Source organism: Oryza sativa, chromosome 1 (genome assembly GCF_034140825.1).
Source record: "Oryza sativa Japonica Group chromosome 1, ASM3414082v1".
NCBI classification, from domain to species: Eukaryota; Viridiplantae; Streptophyta; class Magnoliopsida; order Poales; family Poaceae; genus Oryza; species Oryza sativa.
In genome coordinates this window covers 18,446,911-18,468,421 of record NC_089035.1, presented here as the reverse complement: position 1 = coordinate 18,468,421, position 21,511 = coordinate 18,446,911, and the positions used below count along the sequence as shown (strand labels likewise).

General features: G+C 47.2%; 2 protein-coding genes and 1 long non-coding RNA gene across 6 annotated transcripts; 2 read left to right on the top strand and 1 right to left on the bottom strand.

Moving 5' to 3' along the window:
- Nucleotides 1-3,629: 3,629 nt before the first annotated feature.
- On the bottom strand, nucleotides 3,630-7,337 carry LOC4324022 (uncharacterized). 2 transcript variants are annotated; one of them, XM_015774187.3, is made up of 4 exons: nucleotides 6,079-7,337; nucleotides 4,474-4,607; nucleotides 4,243-4,392; nucleotides 3,630-4,151 (listed from the first exon to the last, which is right to left on the bottom strand). In XM_015774187.3, exons 1-4 carry the CDS (start codon nucleotides 7,157-7,159, stop codon nucleotides 3,834-3,836), a joined length of 1,683 nt encoding a protein of 560 aa, XP_015629673.1. In that variant the 5' UTR covers nucleotides 7,160-7,337; the 3' UTR covers nucleotides 3,630-3,833. The 2 variants fall into 2 exon arrangements, with proteins under 2 accessions (XP_015629673.1, XP_015629678.1); XM_015774192.3 differs by having other exon boundaries at nucleotides 4,474-4,565.
- Nucleotides 7,236-16,114, top strand: LOC107277159 (GDSL esterase/lipase At5g33370). Its single transcript, XM_026022677.2, is given in 5 exon segments — nucleotides 7,236-7,355; nucleotides 9,385-9,737; nucleotides 9,816-9,863; nucleotides 9,866-10,060; nucleotides 15,355-16,114. Coding segments are annotated over 4 exon segments (990 nt in total). The 5' UTR covers nucleotides 7,236-7,355; nucleotides 9,385-9,398; the 3' UTR covers nucleotides 15,763-16,114.
- Nucleotides 16,115-16,857: 743 nt separating this feature from the next.
- LOC4324020 (uncharacterized) lies at nucleotides 16,858-20,565 on the top strand. Of its 3 annotated transcripts, XR_001544300.3 has the most exons (5): nucleotides 16,858-16,965; nucleotides 17,114-18,424; nucleotides 18,559-18,722; nucleotides 18,940-18,999; nucleotides 20,197-20,565. It is a non-coding gene; the product is annotated as an uncharacterized lncRNA (long non-coding RNA). The 3 variants fall into 3 exon arrangements; XR_010740540.1 differs by lacking the exon at nucleotides 16,858-16,965 and having other exon boundaries at nucleotides 17,082-18,424; XR_001544299.3 differs by lacking the exons at nucleotides 16,858-16,965; nucleotides 18,940-18,999 and having other exon boundaries at nucleotides 17,089-18,424.
- Nucleotides 20,566-21,511: the final 946 nt, after the last annotated feature.

Here is a 21,511-nt window from a genome sequence, read left to right as displayed (position 1 = left end):
AGGTGGTGGAGAGAGATGGGAAAAACAAGAGGGAAGGATGGAGGAAAAAGATGAATCTGATAGGTGAGACCCACATGCAGATGAGAAAGAAGATAGAAAATGTGACGGCAGTGGCACGGTAGTGACAGCAAAGATGTTGGCCATCGAGATCTTCTGCGATTACTTCACATCATAGTTCTTCCTTTCAGCCTTGATCACACACAGAAAATCCTAAACGCATGTAAACCTGTACACAAATATGACACAATGCATGTGACCGAATAAAATTTGTGCAAACTTATTAACTTTGGTCAATTAACACTCTAATTGCATTTGGTCAATTAACACTAATTGCTTATCAGTACGAAAACCATCAGAAGCTGACTAACCAAATCACAGTGAACCAATATTTATCATTTGGCTAATTGTTTGGCTAATAACCGAATTGTGCAAATTAAACTCTCACGGCTATGTATCAAATTTGGCTCAGTGTGATTACTATATTGGATGCGTGTAATACATGCAACGAGTTCCTCTTTATTAATGTATAATATGGTTTCGGGGAACTGCTGGTTTCATTTTGCATTTTAGACTTCACACAACTTGCAGCAGCCTCTTACGAGACAAGGCAGTATTTTTTTTCAACAAAACTAGACCAAAACCACATATAAAAAAAGCACAGAGAAATTAAAAGTATGCCGAATCTAATTCGTACCCTTATCAGAAAATCAAGTAGGATGGCTCCCATAACTATTGAAATCGGTGTAATTTAACCCTCTCAGCGGTTTTGGAGAACGGTTTCACTGACGTGATGTTTCAACCCGATCCAACCGACTGGCTCAACATGTGGGACCCACGTATCATAGTCACATTTTTTTTCTTCCTTCTCTTTCTCTTTGTTTCTTCTTTTACCCACCATGGCGACACATGGCCCAAGGAGGAGCTGCAGCTAGGCCGCCCTGATGCGTAGCGATGACGCTGCCTCGAGGTGACGCTACATCAGCCTCCCCTCCAGCCAGCGCCACCGCCGCTGCTCATCTTCGTGTTGGGGAGAGGGGAGAGGCGACGGCAAAGCAAAAGCAGCGCTCATCGATGTCGTCGAGGTTAGGGCCGAGGTCGTTGAGAGAGGCAATGCGAACATCCCAAGGTGGAGAGGTCGGCTCCTCCCTGTTGAGCGACGGAAACAGAGGGGTGGTCCGGTGGAGCGAAGAGGAGCTGGTCGGCGGTGGCCCAAACCGACGGACGGGGACAGGGTCAGCTTGGAGCAGAGATCCAAGAGGCGCTCCTCCTGTTGTGTCGAGATCGATAGGGGTGGATCGCGGTGGAGGTCGCGGAAGCCGGCGGGGGCGGCACACGTCCTTTCTTCTCTCACCGCAAGCATCTTCCCCCTTCCATTCTATCCCCGTGTCCCGTTGCCCATGTCGGCGAGGTGCTAGGAGCTCGAGCTTCGACTCGCTGACAATGGCATGCAACAGCACTATCGTAGCTCCGGCGGTGGGCCTCGAGGGAGGGCGGTGGTGGCATGCTCTCCTCTTCACCAGCTCGGTGACAACGGGGACATGAGGACGAGTTCGAACTCGAGGAGACCACCCAACTCCACGCGCTGGTGCCTCCGTCCTCCCGCCTCTTGCGCCATGCTCTTAGACGCCATGGGTGCCTCGATGTCAAGCTCCATGACGGCAGCGGCCATAGCCATGCTACTCTAGGCCGGAGACGTGCTTCGGCGGTGGACTCGGTGGTGGTGGGCTCGTCGCGACCACCCCTGCATCACTGTTACTGCGTAGAACATCGTGCTTGAACGCCATGCCGTCAGCGACAGCCCCGCTGCCGACTTGCCGGCCGCCTCACACTGCCGGGCTAGAAAGAGGAGAAAAAGAGAAAAAAAAAAGGGAGAAGAAAATGTGACACTGACATGTGGGTCCCACATACAGAGTCAACCAGTTGGATCGGGTTAAAGCGCCACGTCAGCGAAACCGCCCTCCAAAACCATCGAAGGAGTCAAATTATACCAGTTTCTCAGGGTCGTTCTACCCGGTTTTCTGGTTAAGGGATACGAGTTAGATTCAGCCTACTTTAAGGGAGTTAAAGTTGATTTTTTTTTCCACTAATAAAACATCATACAGGCCCATTGCACATTGCCTAGAAAAAGACAAAAGCCCAATACGGAGAATAAAAAATCAGACCCCAAAATGGGACCGCAAAAGGAGTGCTACGGGCCCACTAACTCCCTTTGTTTCTTTGTCACACGCCCGTTGGATGCAGATCGAATGCTCACACAAATTGACTGACGGATTCAATTTTTTTCTGGCGACCAACAGACGGTCCCTTCAATTAGTAGTAAAAATCATTAAGAGATCATGTCTTGGAAAGAATTGGCTACTAGTGGCTTTCTTAATCTGGCATGGTATAGGATTGGGTGTAACATAGTTCGGAAAGAAAATCAGCATGTGACAATGAATGCAGGCTTCAAGCTACTTTGTACTCCCTTTTGCTTGCTTCGAGCACCAAAAACTATCAGGCACTTCGAAGCTACGATGACGCTAGCGGAAAAGTTCTCATTGGAACGGACTATCAATCCAACAAAAGAGTTCGCTCACCATTGAGTCTGAGAAGTGATTTTTGTTTGCCCTACGAAAAACATTTTACCTAGAAAAACAGTTATTTGAAGGCTCCTATTTTTGACGCTCGATGGTGCATCTAGGAAGATGTAAAGGGGAGCCATCTCTAGTGCTATGGTTCCTTAAGTACCCTAAGAAAACGTTCTAAAATTATTAGAGATCCCTAAACCAATGGATCCATCAAACATGTATTTTGCAAGAGGCATGGATGAGTTAGATAATGTTTAGTTGTTTCCTGAAAACACATTGCCATTTGTGAGATGGTTGCTAGTTGCTACATTGCTCTGGGCCCATAGCTACTTGTTGCTTTGCTTAATTCGATTACAATCATTTTTTTAAGGAAACCCGATTACAATCACTGGTGGTATCTTGTTGTCCTTCATTTTTAATCCATAATTTTTGATTGCAAATTACCCGCCGAGTAGAAACCGTGATAAGGTTCTTTTTCTCAGGCTATTCATGATTTGCGTTCATGACATGGTTCAACAAAATGATACTCATACTCTCCTAGACTGTCTAACAAATTACGATTTGGCCCTCTCTACTGTTCCCTAGCAGCAGAAACCACGATTGGTTTGTCATTCGGGTTGAGCTCGGACCTCCTGCGCAATTTCGATTGACAGGGCTGTTGTTAAAGTTCCTCAGATTCAATGACAAACCTCGTGGGGATTCTTTGTTGAGTCCGGTGATGCTTACACCAATATCTTCGGCTCAGCAATCAACCTCAATCTGGTGCCATTCCCGTGGAGGTAACTGAAGGGGATTAACGGTTTGTCAAGCGGTGTGCACTTCTCATGAGGCCCATGGCAGCAGTCGACACAATTTTAAGACGTCGTGGCTTTGCAGTAGTCATGGCTCACTGCAGCTCCCTGTCGGCTTGCTCCTTTTTCTGCTGTTCGGTTTCATCTGGAAGGCTGCTTCCATAGTTCGGTTCACCCTCTCTTTTCAGGGTTGTCACTTTTGCTTTCAATTTCTATCTTTGGTTGTGTACTGGGGTTTATCCCTTAACTCTGTTCTTGCTTAATAAAGTCATTTGTGTTTAAAAAAAACAAATTTCAAGTAAATATGAATTACAAAAATGTATCTGTTATGAGTTATCGAAAGCATATACCAGTGCTCAGGCGAATGAATGGTGTTAATGGTTAGTAATTTCTGAATACAAATAAACTTCCTACCACTGAATACAAATCTCCTTCAACCCTACTTCCCTCCAAACTTGTTTAGCTGCGCCCTGCCTCACCTTCCCTGAACTCCTGCGGCTGGTCGTCGTTGACGACGCTGGTAGTATTTACCGTAACGAGAGTCCACAACAATTGGCTTCTCTCGACGTTGACGACACTGGTAGTATCTCTCGTAACTAGAGTCCACAACAATTGGCTTCTCTGATCTTCTGTAGTTTCTTCCAAGAGAAGTACTAAGCTGTTCCACACCACCCATGTAACGAGCTTTCCTCTCCATTGCCTTGTGGAGAGCACTCTCATATCTTTCCCCTCTTCTTTTTTCCAAACGTGACATGCTCCTTTTCGAAACTGGGACTTCAGGCCCCTTCATGATCTGATTCGATCATTGTGAAAATATGCAGAGTTGTAATGCTTTGAGTAACAATTTTGACAGAGAAACAAATCAGGCAGCAATTGCTAAATACCTCAGGTTTTTCAGCTACTGACTGGTTTTGTGCTTCAGTAGACCTGACTAATTTCAGGTCTGCTGTTACCACCAAGGTCTCCGCTTCAGCAGCCATAGCTTGTTGTGCGTCCAGTGGGCCATGTGGTTCCAATACCAAATCCAATGGGCCCTGCATGCATATGTAGTTACTAGTTACAGATTATCAGAACAACACAAATTTCACAAAGGAAACTCTGAAGCTGATCTTTACCTCTGAATTCACAACATCAGTTCTCTCTGCAGCAAGATTAACATGTTTCATCATGTTCTGAGTAGCGATCATCTGAAGCGGCTCCACATATTCTGCAGATTGTAAAGGAATAGCCAAATCCGCTGGTTGAACCTCTGTAGGGTATACAAATAAGCTAAACAATGATTTTTGTACGGTTGAGCATCAATATAATACAGGAAAACAGCATACTATTCCATTCTTAACTACTTGACTCTCAGTCATACATCCAGCCTTCCCCTCCTACTGCCACTGTATACCGTACTGAACTTGGCACTAACATTACTACCATGTAATAAGTTTCTCTAGTGCTTTAACACCATGGGAATCACAAGAACATTGCTGAAAACTACTACATCTGTCCCATAATAATTGTATTTCTAGGATTTGAATTTGTCCCAAAATAATTGTCACAATAGAGTACTAATAGGTCTCATTAATCACTTCTCATTTAATCTTTTTCTATTTTACCCTCCACTACCCTTCCACTCTTACCTATACACCATTTAATAAGGGGCATCATAGTATTTCTTCTCAAACCTTAATATATACTCCCTCCGTACTCGTAAAGGAAGTCATTTAGGACAGCGACACGGTCTCCAAAACACAACTTTGATTTCTTGTTTCTATAAAAATATTTATTGAAAAGTGATATATGTATACTTTTATAAAAGTATTTTTCAAGACAAATCTATTCATATAATTTTTACATTTTCAAACTCAACAACTTGAGAGTTATTCATGATTTATATTCCCAAGGTTTGACTTAAACATTGTCCTAAACAACTTCCTTTATGAGTACGGAGGGAGTACTAAACAAACTAGAATTGCAATTTATATGGGACGGAGGTAGTATATAAGAACAAGGGAGGAGGACATTCAAGCAAGCTGCATCTTGTCTGACACCTCAAGAAAAGGTCACTGTGGTTTAAGGTGCATTGGATCAGCATCGAGTGGATATTTTTTGTTTAGCAAAATGATGAAAATGAATCAACCTTGACCTTGACTTAGGCCAAACCAACTGAAATGCAACAAAACAATAACGTCAATTTTTCGTTAGTGTGATGCCTACTTTTTGTTAGCCACTAAAAAATGACCACATAAATCTTATGAGATGTCTAAACAGCTGTGTGGGTAGCATTTTTATGAGACATCTAAATTACTTTCCAAAACAATAGATGCCTAATTGAACCCAGTATGCCTACCATGAAATGCGGCCATTGGCAGGTCTCCATCTAAAGTCTAAACATGACTTTACAAAAAACATGTACATGTTCTTCATAACTAATAGTTCGGATTAAACAGATAAAATTAGCCAATTTGTAGTTCTGTCAGTTCAGTTCAGGAAGCATGAAACCAAAGAGTTATAATTCAGTTTAATTCTTTAAGAATTAAATCCAAAAGTTGCTGTTGAAGTGATTGGAATGCTCGCCCTCTACCAACACAGTGACCAAAACTACACTAGCAATCAATTAAGATCAACTCACTTCTCATAGCAAGTTATCCACAGTAAGTTCCAACTCGTAGTCTAAAGAAGCAATCCACTCATATATTTGGAAGTACCTAAGTGATGTGTGAAAGACTTACCGCTATCGACCAACAAAGCGGGTGGCCATGGCGTTTGGAAAAGATAAGTCTCGCCGCTGCACCTAAACTCAGCCATGACCTTCATATTCTTCAGGTCAATGGCAAATTGAGGATAGCGGTCATCCCAGGAAACAAGAACCAATCCACTAGCCACTGTTCGGACTTGTCGCACCAGGGAATGCCTGTCAAGCACTTCACTAACCGGCATTTCCTTCTCCAATTCCCACCTCCTGCCACCACCGTCCTCCTCCATGAGCAGCCACACTTGCATGTGGACGTTGTCCATGGTGCCATCAAGGCATACAAGGCAGCACACGCCATCCTCCATCTCCCCTATGGCGTACTTGGAAGGCTGGAACAAGCTTACAGGGAGACTGAGCATGGAGAATTCCATCGTGAGCGTGTCAAGCAATATCACAAAATTGTCCTCGCATTTCCAGAAGATAATCCCCGCCGCATGCATCGCCTGGCCCCGGCGAGGCCGCCTCATGTTTTCCACCCACGGGTGGAAGCTCCACTCTCGAGTACCGGAGTTGTACTCCGCGGCGCGCATCCTCCGGCCATGGCGCTGCACGGACACCACGCGGAACGACGCCGCGCCGTTGTCGCCGCGCCCGTGCAGCAAGCAGTCGGCAATGTAGGCGTCCGAGAAGGGGTCGTCCTGTGGGCGGCGGATGGAGACGCGCCGGCGGGACACCGGGTCGTAGACGGCGACGGATCTACCTCCGCAGAGGAGCAGGCGGCCGTTGCGGCAGTCCCGGAGTTGCCAGCGGGGATCCTCGCCGTCCCCGACGCGGATGAGCGAGAAGTCGCCCCCGAGTACCGCGGCGCCGAGGTCGGGGTCGGAGCGGACGGTCGCGGCGGGGTGGAACACGGGGAGGCCGGAGCTCCCGTGGGAGACGAACAGGCCGAGGAGAGGCGACGAGGTGTGGCGGGCGCGGAATCGGCGGAGGAAGTCGGGGCCGGAGGCGACGGCGAGCCAGCACTTGGAGGCTAGCGCGGCGCGTTGGAGGGAGGCCGCCGACGGGAGGCGGAGAAGGATCTCGGCGAGGAGGTCGTCGGTAAATGGCTGCAATGCCATCCGGATCCGGAGGAGTGGGGGCGGCGGCCGGCGCGCTACGGGAAGAGGCCGGAGGAGACGGGAGGGGCGCGGAGTTCACCGGAGTGGCGAATAGCAAGGCAGAGGCCCGCGACACATACTGACGCACGACGCAGGTCGCCGCCGCCCGCCGGTGAACCCCCAAAGGAACGGTGGGATTGGACCGTTGAGCAGTGAGGTGAGCACTTTTCACTTCGCACGAGTCCTTGTCTTCGGTCGCCTTTCCTTTTTTTTTTTAACGAACCGCGTGATGCGAGGTTCCATATTAATAACAGAAATAAATTACTCCACAAATGTAAAAAAAAACAAGAAAAAATTATTATCTAGATTACCTCAATAAATACAATGAAAGCAGCCAATGATACTAGAGATATTACAGTTGAGGATTAAACAAACAAAATTTAAGGGAGACGGGTGTGCTACTTAATTGCATTGCATGCATACATGCGTGTTTTTTTTATTATGAAACATAAGAAAAATAGTTGTCTTATATTTTAGTATAAACATTAAAAAAATAATGGTTATGTCTTATATTTTGGGATAGGGGAGTAGTAGAAAAATGATTATAATAGCTTGGAAGGTTATAATAAAAGGAAAAAACAATACGTCATGTTGCATTCCTACAACACATTGCTCACTGTTGAGGGACAAATAGATAAAAACACGTCAGTACGTCAACCAAAATGCACTTAAATTTATCCATGCTATTGTATGGAGAGGGAGAGGGCAATTGATAAGGATGGAGCCGCTCTTCCCCGTGCAAAACCGCCAATATGGCCATCTTGAGAAGAGCGGCGCGGGCGGCGGCGTCGGGCGCTGGGGCCTGGGGGAGAGCCGCGCGAGCGACCGGTGTTGAGGGCTGGCGGCGACTCGTGTGGGATTGGGGATGAGGAGTAGAGCTAGGGTTTTGATGCATATATGGCCCTTCAAGCACATATGGGCCACAAGTCCACAACAGCATGGGCTAGCTACCTCAGCTCATTAAGGCTCGCGAGCAGCTCGCGAGCCAGTTCGAGCTGGCTCGTTATCTCTAACGAGTTAAAAGGCCAGCTCGGCTCGTTAGAAAAATGAAACGAGCCGAGCTGAGCTTGGCGCGAGTCAAGCGAGCTAACAAGCCACGAGCTTTTCGTCCAGGCCTTTTGATGGGTGAGATAGCTGGGCATGGTTTGGGTGGCTTGGACACCAAGCGTCCGTGGTGATCACGAGTTCACGACAAGGAACAACGTCAGGAGGAGATGAGGAGATTGGATCTTGTATTTGCTTGATTAGGAATGACACTGTCGAGCTCCTTAAATATACTATATATATAGAGAGTATATGTTTGAAAGTTTTCAATTAAATAACTTGCTATAATATTTTTAGATAGTCCCAAAATTTTCCCTATTACCTCCGTCTTAAAATATAGCTATTTCTAGCACAATACCTTATCCCAAAATAAAACTATTTCTTCACCTACCTCCTCCTCTCAACCAATCACAACCATTCTCCTTCACCTACCCATGACACATTAATCAATAATACACTTCCTCCAATCATTCTCACATACTTTTTTAATATCCGTGTCAACCTAAAAAATATCTACATTTTAGGATAGAGGAAGTAATACATTATCAACAACTGCAAAATTAACACCATACGAATGTGCTTTCGAATGCGAATACGATGATATCATATGCATGCCACTAGATATATATATATATATATATATATATATATATATATATATATATATATATATATATATATATATATATATATATATATATATATATATATATATATATATATATATATATATATATATATATATATATAGTTAGTTAGTTAGTTAGTTTAATTATTATAAAAATGATGCAAATGTTGCTTTTTTTCCTAATATTATAGGCGCCTTAGAATAGAGGGAATAGACACTACTTTTATTATTAAAATGACCAAAACGTCGAAGGAGGGATTTTATATTAGACAAATTTTGCGACAGCACACTGCTATTGTGTGGTTTTAGCCGTAGGACACCGCCCGAATATACTTTTGGGAGAAGACACTCCATAAACGTGGTAATTTATCAATGGACACCGCGCCGATTAGAATAATAATTCCTGGTTGAAGAGTAGACAGAAATCACGTGAAAGTTCTAAAATACCCTTGAGTCCACATGTCATATATTTCTAACATCTCTCTTCTCTCTATCCCCTCCCACGCTTCCATAGCCGATGCCTCACCGATGACGCCATGCCTCACCAAGGACGGGGGAGTCGAGCAGCTCGGTGGGGCTGAGCCCCAGTGGGATGGCGAAGTAGGACGACGGCGACACTGGTGGCGGCGAGAGCGGCAGGCTTGGTGGCTGTGCGGACTTGAACTTGGGCACCGACCACCAGAGCCACCGCGCCACGAGGAGGTGTTCTCCAATGGCCTCAACATCCCGGACATCATCAACGAGCACCTCGGCGCCGAGCCGACCCTCCCTTACCTCAGCCCGGACCTTCGTGGCGCCAAGCTCCTCGTCGGCGCCAACTTCGCCTCCGCTAGCGTCGGCATCCTCAACGACACCGGCATCCAGTTCGTGAGTGCCACTGACTGATCACTGATCGATCGCGGTCGGTGAGATGCGTTCATGGCGTTCATGGCGGTGTTCTTGCAGGTGAACATCGTGAGGATGAGCAGGCAGCTGCAGTTCTTTGCGGAGTACCACAGGAGAGGCTACGCGCGCTGGTCGGCACGGCGAGGGCACGGCGGATCGTGAACGGCGTGCTCGTGCTCATCACCCTCGGCGGCAACGACTTCATGACCAACTACTACCTCGTCCCTTTCTCCCTTCGCTCCCAGCAGTTCGCCCTCCCCGACTACGTCCGCTTCCTCATCTCCGAGTACAAGAAAATCCTCCAGGTCTGTTAGACTAAGCCTGTCACATTTAGCTGGTTAGTTATTCATTTGTTTGTGCATCCGTGGCAGGTCATTGGATTCTGTCACGAGTTAGTTTCTCTTTTACATGTTGCATGAGCCAGAGGCGCGCAGAGTTCGCGTCATGGCCGAGAGTGCGTGTGTGTGTGACTCGCCGAGAATGCAGCGTTGATCAGCACTTCGTGGGATGGCGCGGAGGAAGTGGTCATAGCGGCTGAATAGGTGAAGCTGTTAGTTTGTTATGCATGTAATCGTTGGAGAATAAATGAGATAAAAAAACCAGAAAAGCTGCAAGACGTTGCGCGGCACCAAAAACCTGTGTTCTTGTGTTCATCTCTGTTCGTTTTGCTTTCACGCGCGTCTACACTTTTGTTTTTCCTGTGTTTATCCAAGTGATCGCGTGTGTGAGGGTTTTGCCACAACAAGTGGTATCAGAGCCTGAGTTTAACATGTCTTCCGACAGCGACAGTGGCCGCTACACTCCTCCGGGGCGGCGTGGCGCCGGCGGCGGCGGCGGCAGCGGCAGTGGCAGCAAGCAGGGCGGTGGTTCAGGCACTGGCACTGATGGTGCTGAAGTCCCCATCGTCCAACAACCAGCACCGAGGGATCCTAGCGTAGCCGTGCGCTATCCGGTGCTGACGAGAACCAACTATGCCGAATGGGCAATGTTGATGAGGGTCAGCCTCCTGGCACAAGGTGTTTGGGGAGCAGTTGATCCGGGCTATGCTGAGTTCAAGGAAGATCGGGTCGCACTAGCAGCCATTTTGCAAGCTGTCTCAAAGGAGATGCTACGACCGTTAGCAAAGAAGGACTCCGCAAAGGCCGCTTGGGATGCCATCAAACTCATGCGAGTGGGTGTTGATCGTGTTCGTGAGGCGAAGGAACAGGCGTTCCGTCAGCAATACGAAGCAATGCGCTTCAAGGTAGGAGAAACTGCGGAGGAGTTCAGCTTGAGGCTAACATCGGTGGTCACGGACATCCGTGACATGGGTGGCGTGCTTGATGATGAGCATATGATCAAAAAATTCCTACGTGTTGTTCCAAAAAGGTACAAGCAGGTGGCAGTCGCACTTGAACAATTCCTTGATCTGAAGACAATGCCAATCGAGGAGCTTGTCGGGAGGTTGTCGACCGCCGAAAGGGATGATAACGTGGACGACGACGATGATGCGCCACGCGGAAATCGTCTCTATCTCACCGAGGAGGAGTGCTTGGCCCGCATGAAACTGAAGGACCACGATGGGTCCTCGAGCGGGTCGAAGAGCGGTGGCGGCGGTGAGAAAAGCCGTCATGACAAGCCGTGCAGCGGTGGGCGTGGTGACCGCGGCCACGACAACAAAAGCGGCGGTGGATCATCGTCGACCAGAACGTGGGATAGGTCCAAGGTAAAGTGCTTCAATTGTGATAAACTTGGGCACTATTCCAAGGAATGTCGCAAGCCTCGCCGCGAGTGGCGGGAGGAGGCAAACCTGGTGCAGGTTGAGAATGAACAGCCGGCGCTGCTTTTCACCGAAGTGCACCAGACGGTGTTCCTCAACGAGGAACGCGTGATTCCGAAGGAGATGCCTGATGATGTCTGGTATTTTGATACTGGCGCTAGCAACCACATGATTGGGAACCGAGCGATGTTTGCATCGCTTGACGAGAAGGTGACTGGGACTGTCCGCTTCGGCGACAACTCCGTGGTCGAGATCCAGGGCATGGGCGCCGTCACGTTCCAGTGCAAAAATGGTGAGCACCGTGCCCTGACGGAGGTGTACTACATCCCTCGCCTGCGTAGCAACATAATCAGCCTCGGGCAGCTTGAGGAAGGAGGATGCAGAGGTGTCCTTGAAAACGCCGCACTAACGCTGTTCGACGCAGAGCGTCAGCTGCTTGCGTGGGTGCCACGCAAAAACAGGATGTATACCCTGTCCCTGAAACTGGCCACGCCTGTGTGCCTGCTGACGAAGGCAGATGATGAAGCATGGCGGTGGCACGAGCGGTTTGGACATCTCAATTTCCGCTCATTGCGTGATATGAGTCTGAAGCATATGGTTGAAGGCATGCCACTGGTGAACCACGTCGAGCAGTTCTGTCAGGGGTGCTCCCTTGGCAAGCACCACAGGGCTCCGTTCCCGCGCGCGTCTGCATTCCGCGCGGAGCGAGGGTTCGAATTAGTTCACGGCGACTTGTGTGGACCAATCACGCCGACAACAACTACTGGTAAACGCTATTTTCTTTTGATCGTTGATGATTATTCTCGGTACATGTGGGTCGAGATGCTCAGGAGCAAAGATGAAGCGTTCAAGTGTTTCAAGAAAATCAAGGCAGCAGCTGAGAACGAGCTTGACGTGAAGCTCAAAGCTTTCCGCACTGATCGTGGAGGAGAATTCAACTCCAATGAGTTTACCAGCTATTGTGTCGAGCTGGGCATTCGTCGGGACACCACGGCGCCGTATACACCCCAGCAAAACGGGGTGGTTGAGCGGCGGAATAGGACGGTGGTGGAGATGGCTCGAAGCATGTTGAAGAGCAAGGGCGTGCCGGCACATTTCTGGGCGGAGGCTGTCAAGACGGCGGTGCACGTCCTGAACCGTGCGCCCACGCGCGCTCTCGACGGCATGACGCCCTATGAGGCGTTGTATCGTCGGAAACCCAAGGTACATTATCTGCGTACTTTTGGATGTGCTGCTCTTGTGAAAAAGGTTGGGCCTGGGGTGTCGAAGCTATCCGATCGCTCCATCCCAGGCGTGTTCATCGGCTATGAAGACAATGCCAAGGCATATCGGGTTTATGATCCGGTTGCAAAGAAGTTGTATGTGTCACGTGATGTGGTGTTTGAGGAGGAGAAGAAGTGGAACTGGGAAACCAATACTGGCAGACAAGATCCTGACTGGTCTGGCACGTTCACTGTTGTGTATACTCCCAGGGACATGGGAGACAGCTTGGGATCCAACGGAGGCACCCAAGAGGTGTCCGACGCACCGGGGCAGCAGTCGCCGGCTACACCGGAGCGGCCGCCGCCGGCCACGCCATCCATGCCGACCACCTCGACTGGTGTGGAGTTTGTCAGTCCGCCGATGGGAGGTTCGTGTGACTCGGAAGGGATGCCACTCCGTTACCGTTCGCTGGAAAATCTTCAACAGACGACGCTGCCGGTCGATGACACGGTGATGTCGGACGTCAACGACTTCAGCGGGTTTTGCCTCGTGGCTGCCGAGGAGCCAGACAGCGTGGAACGTGCGCTGGCCGAACCCAATTGGCGGCGTGCAATGGAGGACGAGATGAGCTCCATCCGTGGAAATGAAACCTGGGAGTTTGCAAGGCTTCCAGAAGGGCATCGAGCCATTGGGCTTAAGTGGGTTTTTAAAGTAAAACGAGACCCTGCTGGTAACATCGTCAAGTACAAGGCACGACTAGTGGCGAAAGGGTATGCGCAGCGCCAGGGGGTGGACTTTGATGAAGTGTTTGCTCCGGTGGCACGCTTGGAGATGGTGCGGCTGCTACTTGCTTTGGCTGCACATGACGGTTGGTCAGTTCATCACATGGACGTCAAATCAGCGTTCTTGAATGGTGATCTTGAGGAAGAAGTCTATGTGCAGTAGCCTCCCGGATTTATTGACGACAAGCAGGGCGGTGCAGTACTCAGGCTGCGCAAGGCATTGTATGGGCTGCGGCAAGCACCGCGAGCCTAGCATTCCAAGTTGGACGCCACCCTGGTGTCACTTGGTTTTGATCGATGTCCCATGGAGCATGGTGTGTACAAGCGAAAGACTGGTGATGATCTACTGCTAGTTGGAGTATATGTGGATGATTTAATCGTTACAGGGTCCAAAGATACTGATATTGAGGAGTTCAAGGCTCAAATGGGGAAATTGTTCAGTATGAGTGATCTTGGTCTCCTGAGTTATTACTTGGGGATCGAGGTACAACAGTCTAGAGGAATAATCACCATGTGTCAAAGTAGCTATGCAAAGAAGATCCTAGAGATGTCTGGGATGATCGGCTGCAATGCTTGTGCAACACCTATGGAGAACCGACTGAAGTTGAGCAAGAAAGATGGCAGTGCAGCTGTGAATCCAACCGAGTACAGAAGCATAGTGGGAAGTCTCCGTTACTTGGTAAATACTAGGCCTGATCTTGCTTACTCAGTTGGCATAGTCAGCAGATATATGGAAGCTCCAACATCACAGCATATGGCTGCCGTGAAGCATATTTTAAGATATCTGAGTGGAACTATTGGATTTGGTTGCTGCTATCGCAAACAAGACCAGTCTGATAATGGCTTGATGGGCTACAGTGACAGCGATATCGCTAGTGATCTCGATGATCGGAGAAGCATGTCAGGTGCAGCTTTCTTCCTTGGAGCAAGCTTGGTTACTTGGACGTCACAGAAGCAGAAAGTCGTGGCGCTCTCATCGTGTGAGGCTGAGTACATCGCAGCCGCGTCAGCTGCGTGTCAAGGTCTGTGGCTATCTCGCTTGCTTAATGACTTGATTGGAGGTGCAGCGAAGAAGTTCAAGTTGTTGGTGGACAACAAGTCGGCCATAGCGCTTACGAAAAATCCTGTTCATCATGACAGAAGCAAACATATTGACACCAAATTCCATTTTATTCGTCAGTGTGTTGAGGAAGAAAAGGTTCAGATTGATCACATTGGCACAGATGGTCAGCTAGCTGATTTACCCACCAAGCCACTTGGGCGTGTCAAATTCCTGGAGTTAAGGCGGAAGCTGGGTGTCGAGAACGTGAAGGTGACAAGGCTTAGGGGGGTGATTTGTTAGACTAAGCCTGTCACATTTAGCTGGTTAGTTATTCATTTGTTTGTGCATCCGTGGCAGGTCATTGGATTCTGTCACGAGTTAGTTTCTCTTTTACATGTTGCATGAGCCAGAGGCGCGCAGAGTTCGCGTCATGGCCGAGAGTGCGTGTGTGCGTGACTCGCCAAGAATGCAGCGTTGATCAGCACTTCGTGGGATGGCGCGGAGGAAGTGGTCATAGCGGCTGAATAGGTGAAGCTGTTAGTTTGTTATGCATGTAATCGTTGGAGAATAAATGAGATAAAAAAACCAGAAAAGCTGCAAGACGTTGCGCGGCACCAAAAACCTGTGTTCTTGTGTTCATCTCTGTTCGTTTTGCTTTCACGCGCGTCTACACTTTTGTTTTTCCTGTGTTTATCCAAGTGATCGCGTGTGTGAGGGTTTTGCCACAACAAGGTCCGTATACACTTCGTCTTCTTCCTCTCGATCAATTCGTCTCTGATGTGTTCGTCCGTTGGCATGGCATGGCATTGGAAGAGGCTGTACGACATGGGGGCGAGGCGGGTGCTGGTGATGGGGACGGGGCCGCTGGGGTGCGCGCCGCACGTGATGCGCGCGGCGGAGCTGTTCAACCCGCAGCTGTCGCGCGCGCTGCAGGAACTCGCTGGAGAGCCTGTTCCCGTTGAGGAACACGTTGCAGAGCGCCGTGGCGGAGGCAAGGTCTCCCAGGAGCGCACCAGTGAGCGCATTGAGGTGGAGGCTGAGCGTGTGCAGCGCCGTCAAATCGTCGTGGCGGCAGAGGACGACGCCGACGCCGCGATGGCAACGGCGGACACCGCGAGTCCGCGAGCTTTCCGACAGATAGAGAGAGATGAGAGAGCGGTGGTGGTGTGGCAGCGCGGCACGCGGCACGCGCCATGGAAGTGTGGCCGTGGGCAACCGTAGGCCATGGACGGGATAGAGAGGGATGGGAGAGAGATATGACATGTGGGCCCAAGGGCATTTTAGAACTTTCACGCGATTTCTCTCTCCTCTTCAATCGGAAATTATTATTCTAATCGGTGCGGTGTACATTGGCAAATTACCACTTTTATTTAGTTTCTTTCCCCCAAAAGTAAGTTCGGGCGGTGTCCTACGGCTAAAACAACACAATAGCAGTGTCATGTAACAAAATTTGCCTTTATATTATTACTTGAAATAATACTGTAGAGACCTCTATAGTTCTAATGGCCCCAGGTAATGTTATGCTTTAGGGCTCGTTTGGAAAAAAAAAAGAAAAAGTGAAGGATTTCTAGAGGATCTAGATCTTTAGGGTACAATTAAAACAAAATATTGATGCTTAAATTTCTTTCGAAGATCCTATGGAAGGAGCCATTCTATGCTGGAGCCATTCTATGCTGGTATTGAAGGAAAACAAACATAATGTCTTCCCTGCTGGAAGACCTAAATTAGTAGATTATTAGATAGTCTACAGAAAGAATAATCTGTAGAAATATCTTAAAAGCCTACCTGATAGAAAATATTTATAGTGCCATCTTATTATTTATAATTTATAGTACCACCTTATTAGTTCTAGTATAGTAGACGTCTAGTCACTTGAACAATGTGGTAAGAATTAGAGAAATGTGCATGCTCGTACCCCTCGTCAGGCCGGGCTCAGGCATGGGGCTCCAAATGGTCGCGCATACGCCGCTTTTTTCTATAGCTCTGCTTTATTGTATTTAACGAATTATCCGATGTTTGTTTGTTAAACTCACTGGATGGTCTGCTGCGTGGCGTGGATATCATACAAGCCTCTTGATCACACGTTGCAGTATCTCTATAAATACCAAACCGCCGTCTATATGCAACTTACATGAAAACAATTGCCTTCTCTTTTGTATTGCCCCATTGCTCATTGTTTACTCCATCACGCCCGCCACCATGCACGGGCATCCGGGAGAGCAGCTATATGCAACAGTTGCCTTTAACATCCTGCACCTAGCCAGAGAGGGCGGATAAGATTTGGAAGTGCTCCGCACGACTGCTCATTGTTCATCCACTGTGGCTCATTTTCCTATGTTCCATCGATGTGTGTTGTCATCAATATTTTGTACCGCACGTCGTATGGGCAGTGAGTGCCGCGCCTCGTCTAGAACAAAATCGTCGGTATGTTTTAACTATGTTTCGTATATTTGATATATTCATGTCTAGTATTGTCGTATACATATCTAGGCAATATTTATGTGAGGTGATAATGTTAGCTTATATAGTTATATGTTTAATATTATGATTTATTTGTATGTGGTGGCGGTAGGGTTTCGGCAGTGGATTGGGGAAATGGAGCGGTGGACGGGGTGCTCACGATGGCTGCGGTGGCGGGAAAAGCGACGGCGCAGTGCGGGGTGGACGGGAGCGACGATGGTGCACGGCTGAATGCGATGGGAGGCGGTGGAGAGAGGGAGCACGGTGGAGAGGTGCTTTAGGTGGTATTTTGGGGAAACGGAGGGGATGCCGAGGTAGAGCTTGGCACGGCGTTGCCGACGGCGCAAGTGGCGTGGCGCGACGGTGACTAGGGCGGCGGCGAGGTGCGGCTAGAGAGCTCCGGCGGGCGGCTGCGCATGGCTCGGCGTGGGGAGAGCGATAGGGGGCGCGGCGAGCCCGGGGATTTGGGGAAAATGGGAGAGGGGGCCCCGGGGATGCTTTTTATAGGTCCGGGAGGTGGAAATCGGGACCGAGAAAGGCGGGAACCGACCGGCGATGTGGGGCGCCGACGTGGGAAGGTTGGCGGCGGTTCGGCGCTGATTTTGCGGGGAGGAGTGGGGGAAATGGGGGAGGAGGAGGTGGGGATCGAGTCCACGTGCTCGCGAGGTGAGGTGGAGCGCGGGAAGCGCGGCATCGTGGGGCGAAACCGGCAGCCATGGCGGTTGCAGCCGGCCGGATGGAGGTAAGGGGAGAAGCTGACGAGTGGGCCCGCGGTCCCACTTGTCGGCGAGAGAAGGGGGAGGAGGCCGATGGAGGGATGCAAAGAGGACTTGCGGGAGAGGGAGGGGGAGGAGCTGGGCCGGCCCAAAAGAAGGGAGAACTTGGGCCGAAAGGAGGCCCGAAAGGAAAGAGGGGGATTTTAATTGTTTTTCTTTTTATTTAATTGGTTAAATGAACTTTGTGCTATTAAAATTATTTCTTAGAAAATTTACAGAAAAATCCGGAGAGTATATTTAGGCACAGAGAATATTTCAAAATATTTCCGGCCAATGATTTTTAAAGAAAATTTTAATTTCCTTTATAATTTCCCTTGATTAAATTACTTTAAATTTTAATATAATTCCTAGAAAATGCATTACTAATTGATTTTTAATCCCCAACGAAAATCGGGGCGTTACACTCAACCTCCTGCTGCAGGATCAGAAGGTTTTAACGAGGTACGCCGGCCATCACCCATCGGGTTGGCTGCATAGGCTGACACGCAGCCTCGGCCGCTGCCGATGGAGAGGATCTCGGTCACAGGACAGGATCGGTGATGTTGTCGAGGGCTTGCAGTTGCAATAGCCTGGCTGACTTCAATGTCAACGCCAGCACGACCTTATCGATGAGCTCTACAAACTTGGCCTATAAGCCTGATCTGCCTGTACGTCTTAGTCCATGATCTAAAATTGTGATTCCTGATTTATGAGGGACTATGAGTCTGATCTCCCTGTATCAGACTATCAGTCCATCATCTATTTTGTTTTTTCTTCCTAATTTGTCAGGGTTTTTTAACAGGGGAAGACAACGAGGTGATGGAAAACAACACCGCCTGCCAGATGCAGTATGTTAGCAGCGTGTATTTGTTTGACGAATTGAGTTTGCAGCGCATATGTGAAGGATGGTTATTGTAATGTGTGAAGGCTAGGGATCATGGTCACTTCTGTACATGCCACAACACGGTATTTGCACTCTTCTCATTTAATCTACTAGCCCATAGGCCCCATACAAAACTAAATGTTAGTACATGCCAGATACACTATTCATAATTTTGCCACTGTTTATAGGTCAATTTTTTCCATGATTGATAAAAGTTCACCTTCACATCTTTTTTTAATCAACGCTGACATTAACTAACTCCTTAATTATTTACTTGCATCCTGTACATTGACTGAGCAGTTCTCTTCAAAAGGAAGAATGTCATCACAAACAACAATGTGGGCATGATCTACTGTCAATGTATGAATACTAATTGAATATTTGTTTTTTTTTTCATATACACTAATTGAAATAGTACTAGGAAGAGAGCTATAATACAGTAAGGTGGTTGTTCGTCACAAATAAAAATCAAGGATGGTTATTCAACAAAATTATTTCCACGCTGATTCGGCACTTCAGATTTCTACTGCTTGCATTGTATCAATATTTTTAGATGATTATATTACTAATATTATTGATGTACCTAGAAATTATACATGTTATGTTGTAATGTGATTCGTTTGTTAATGACAGGAATTAGGAAATATGGGAAGTGGTGTTTGATGTTTTCTCATACAGCCATATTTATATTATATCTGGTCTATGCAAGACCAAATTTTGCTTAGGAAAAAATATTTGACAAAGAAAACCATTTTGCAAGTCCAAAAAAGACCAGGGGACTTACATTTTTGGGCTAGTCTCATATTAGCCAAAGAGTCTTTTCAAAGGTTCGGTTCCTTCTTATTACAAGATGGCTCACAAGTAAGATTTTGGGAGGATTGTTGGATAGGAGTTCAATCCTTTGAGAAGGAGTATCCTAACCTCTACAATCTAGTTAGAAATAAAAATAAGGTGGTGGCCAAGGTAATGAGTGGAATACCGTTAAATCTGTCTTTCAGAAGATCAATAGTGGGAAGAAACTTGGAAGCCTGGTATGAGCTAGTGTCGAAAGTTGTTAACACTGTATTGACAGATCAGAAAGATCGCTTCTTTTGGAAAAACAATAAAGAAGGCATTTTCACAGTAAAATCTATGTACAAGTTCCTCATGTATGAAGGGCTGGTTCCTAGGAAGAATTTCATTTGGAAGCTCAAAATTCCACTTAAAATCAAAATTTTATTGTGGTACCTCAAGGAAGGGGTAATTCTCACTAAGGATAATCTAGCAAAGAGAAGGTGGAAGGGTAGCCTAAGTTGCTGTTTTTGTAACTCTAAGGAAACAATACAACACCTTTTCTTTGATTGCTCAATGGCTAGATATATTTGGAGTGCGCTCCTTTTTACATTTGGGATTAGGCAACCGTGTAGCATGTCTCAAATGTTTGGGAATTGGCTGAATTGTGTTGAACCTAGGCTCAAGAGAATATTGTGTGTGGGCATAGCTGTATTTCTTTGGGCAATTTGATTATATAGGAATGATGTGGTCTTTAATGGCTCCAATCCTACATCTTTCTTGCAGATCATTTTCATGGGAACACATTGGGCAAGGACTTGGTCTTTGCTTCTTAAGGGAACCGATGAAGAAATAGTTAAGAACTATTGCAAAGTGTTGGAGAAGCATGTGGTGGAATTCTTCTCCGTGTATGGCTGGAACCTTAGAAGAAGATTGGAAGCCTAGTCTTTTCTTCGTTTGTTGTTCTTAAAACCTTTGTTTGTGCTGTCATCTCTTATGTAATGGGAGAGGTCAGTTGATGCATTTTGTACCCTTTTATTAGGGAGAGTCTTATGTACTCGTGTTCGGATTTTGGCTGTGTATACCCCACAAAGGTGTAGAGGCCGGGTTTGATAATCCTTTATCTAAAAAATGCAAGCTCATGTGGTTAATTCATTCTAAGAATTCTTCCTTCTGCCTGGCTGCTCTGATCTTTTCTTACTACATCGAGATACCGTCAGATCATGACATGTCTTCTCTTCGTCCGTTGCAAAATTGTGTGTGTGTGTTTTTATTAATCACTCCATCTTCTGCCAAATTGTAAGTCCATACCTTTCATTTCATCTGGACCCTGTGAACGGGACCGGATTTCCTGTCTAGATTTGTCTTTTTTAACTAATTTTTAACTTTTTTCTATTCAGTGTACTGATGGTCTAGATGGTGCATGGATACAGGAGGCTGTTCTACACTGGTGGAGAAACCATCTTTCGTCGGTCGGCCGAATTCCACAATAGTTTCGGTTGCAATAAAAACCGGGGCTAAAGATGATTTTAGTCCCGGTTAAAAAGGGTAACGGACATATTTAATTTTTAGTCCCGGACTAAAGATGATCTTTAGTCTCGGTTCAAATGCTGTCAGGGCCTGCCAGGCCTCCCCCGGATTACCAACCGGGACTAAAGATCGTAACTTTAGTCCCGGTTAGTGTTACCAACCGGGACTAAAGATCACGGGGATCTTTAGCCCCGGTTCATAACACCAACCGGGACTAAAGTCCCACCCCTATATATATGTCTTCTTCCTGCTCCAGCTGCCCGAGCAAGCTTCAAAATTTCTTCAAAAAAGAGGGGAGGTCATGCCAAAATTTCTAGTGAATTTATTTTGGTGATTATATACAAATCGGAGGTGCCTAAAAGGTTAGTAACTTCATCCTCCAATGTTTTTTTTTGTCATATTACATTTGGAGCTATGTTTTGCACACTTTTTTGTCTCCAAAATTTAGTTGTAAGTTGATGAGAGAGAAAATTTGTGTGGGGGAAGAAAGAATATATAGAAATTTAGTTTATTTGCTAAAGAAGGTTTTATAAAATAGTTGAGAAGGAAAATATAGTGAAAGTTAATCTTA

What these genes read in the sequence shown, in the direction of transcription:
- LOC4324022 (XM_015774187.3), bottom strand. Translation starts at nt 7,159, where the DNA reads ATGGCATTGCAGCCATTTACCGACGACCTCCTCGCCGAGATCCTTCTC. An exon ending in CTGATGTTGTGAATTCAGAG is followed by an intron (nt 4,393 to 4,473) that starts GTAAAGATCAGC and finishes ATATGCATGCAG; the next exon opens with GGCCCATTGGATTTGGTATT. An exon ending in CAGTAGCTGAAAAACCTGAG is followed by an intron (nt 4,152 to 4,242) that starts GTATTTAGCAAT and finishes TGATCGAATCAG; the next exon opens with ATCATGAAGGGGCCTGAAGT.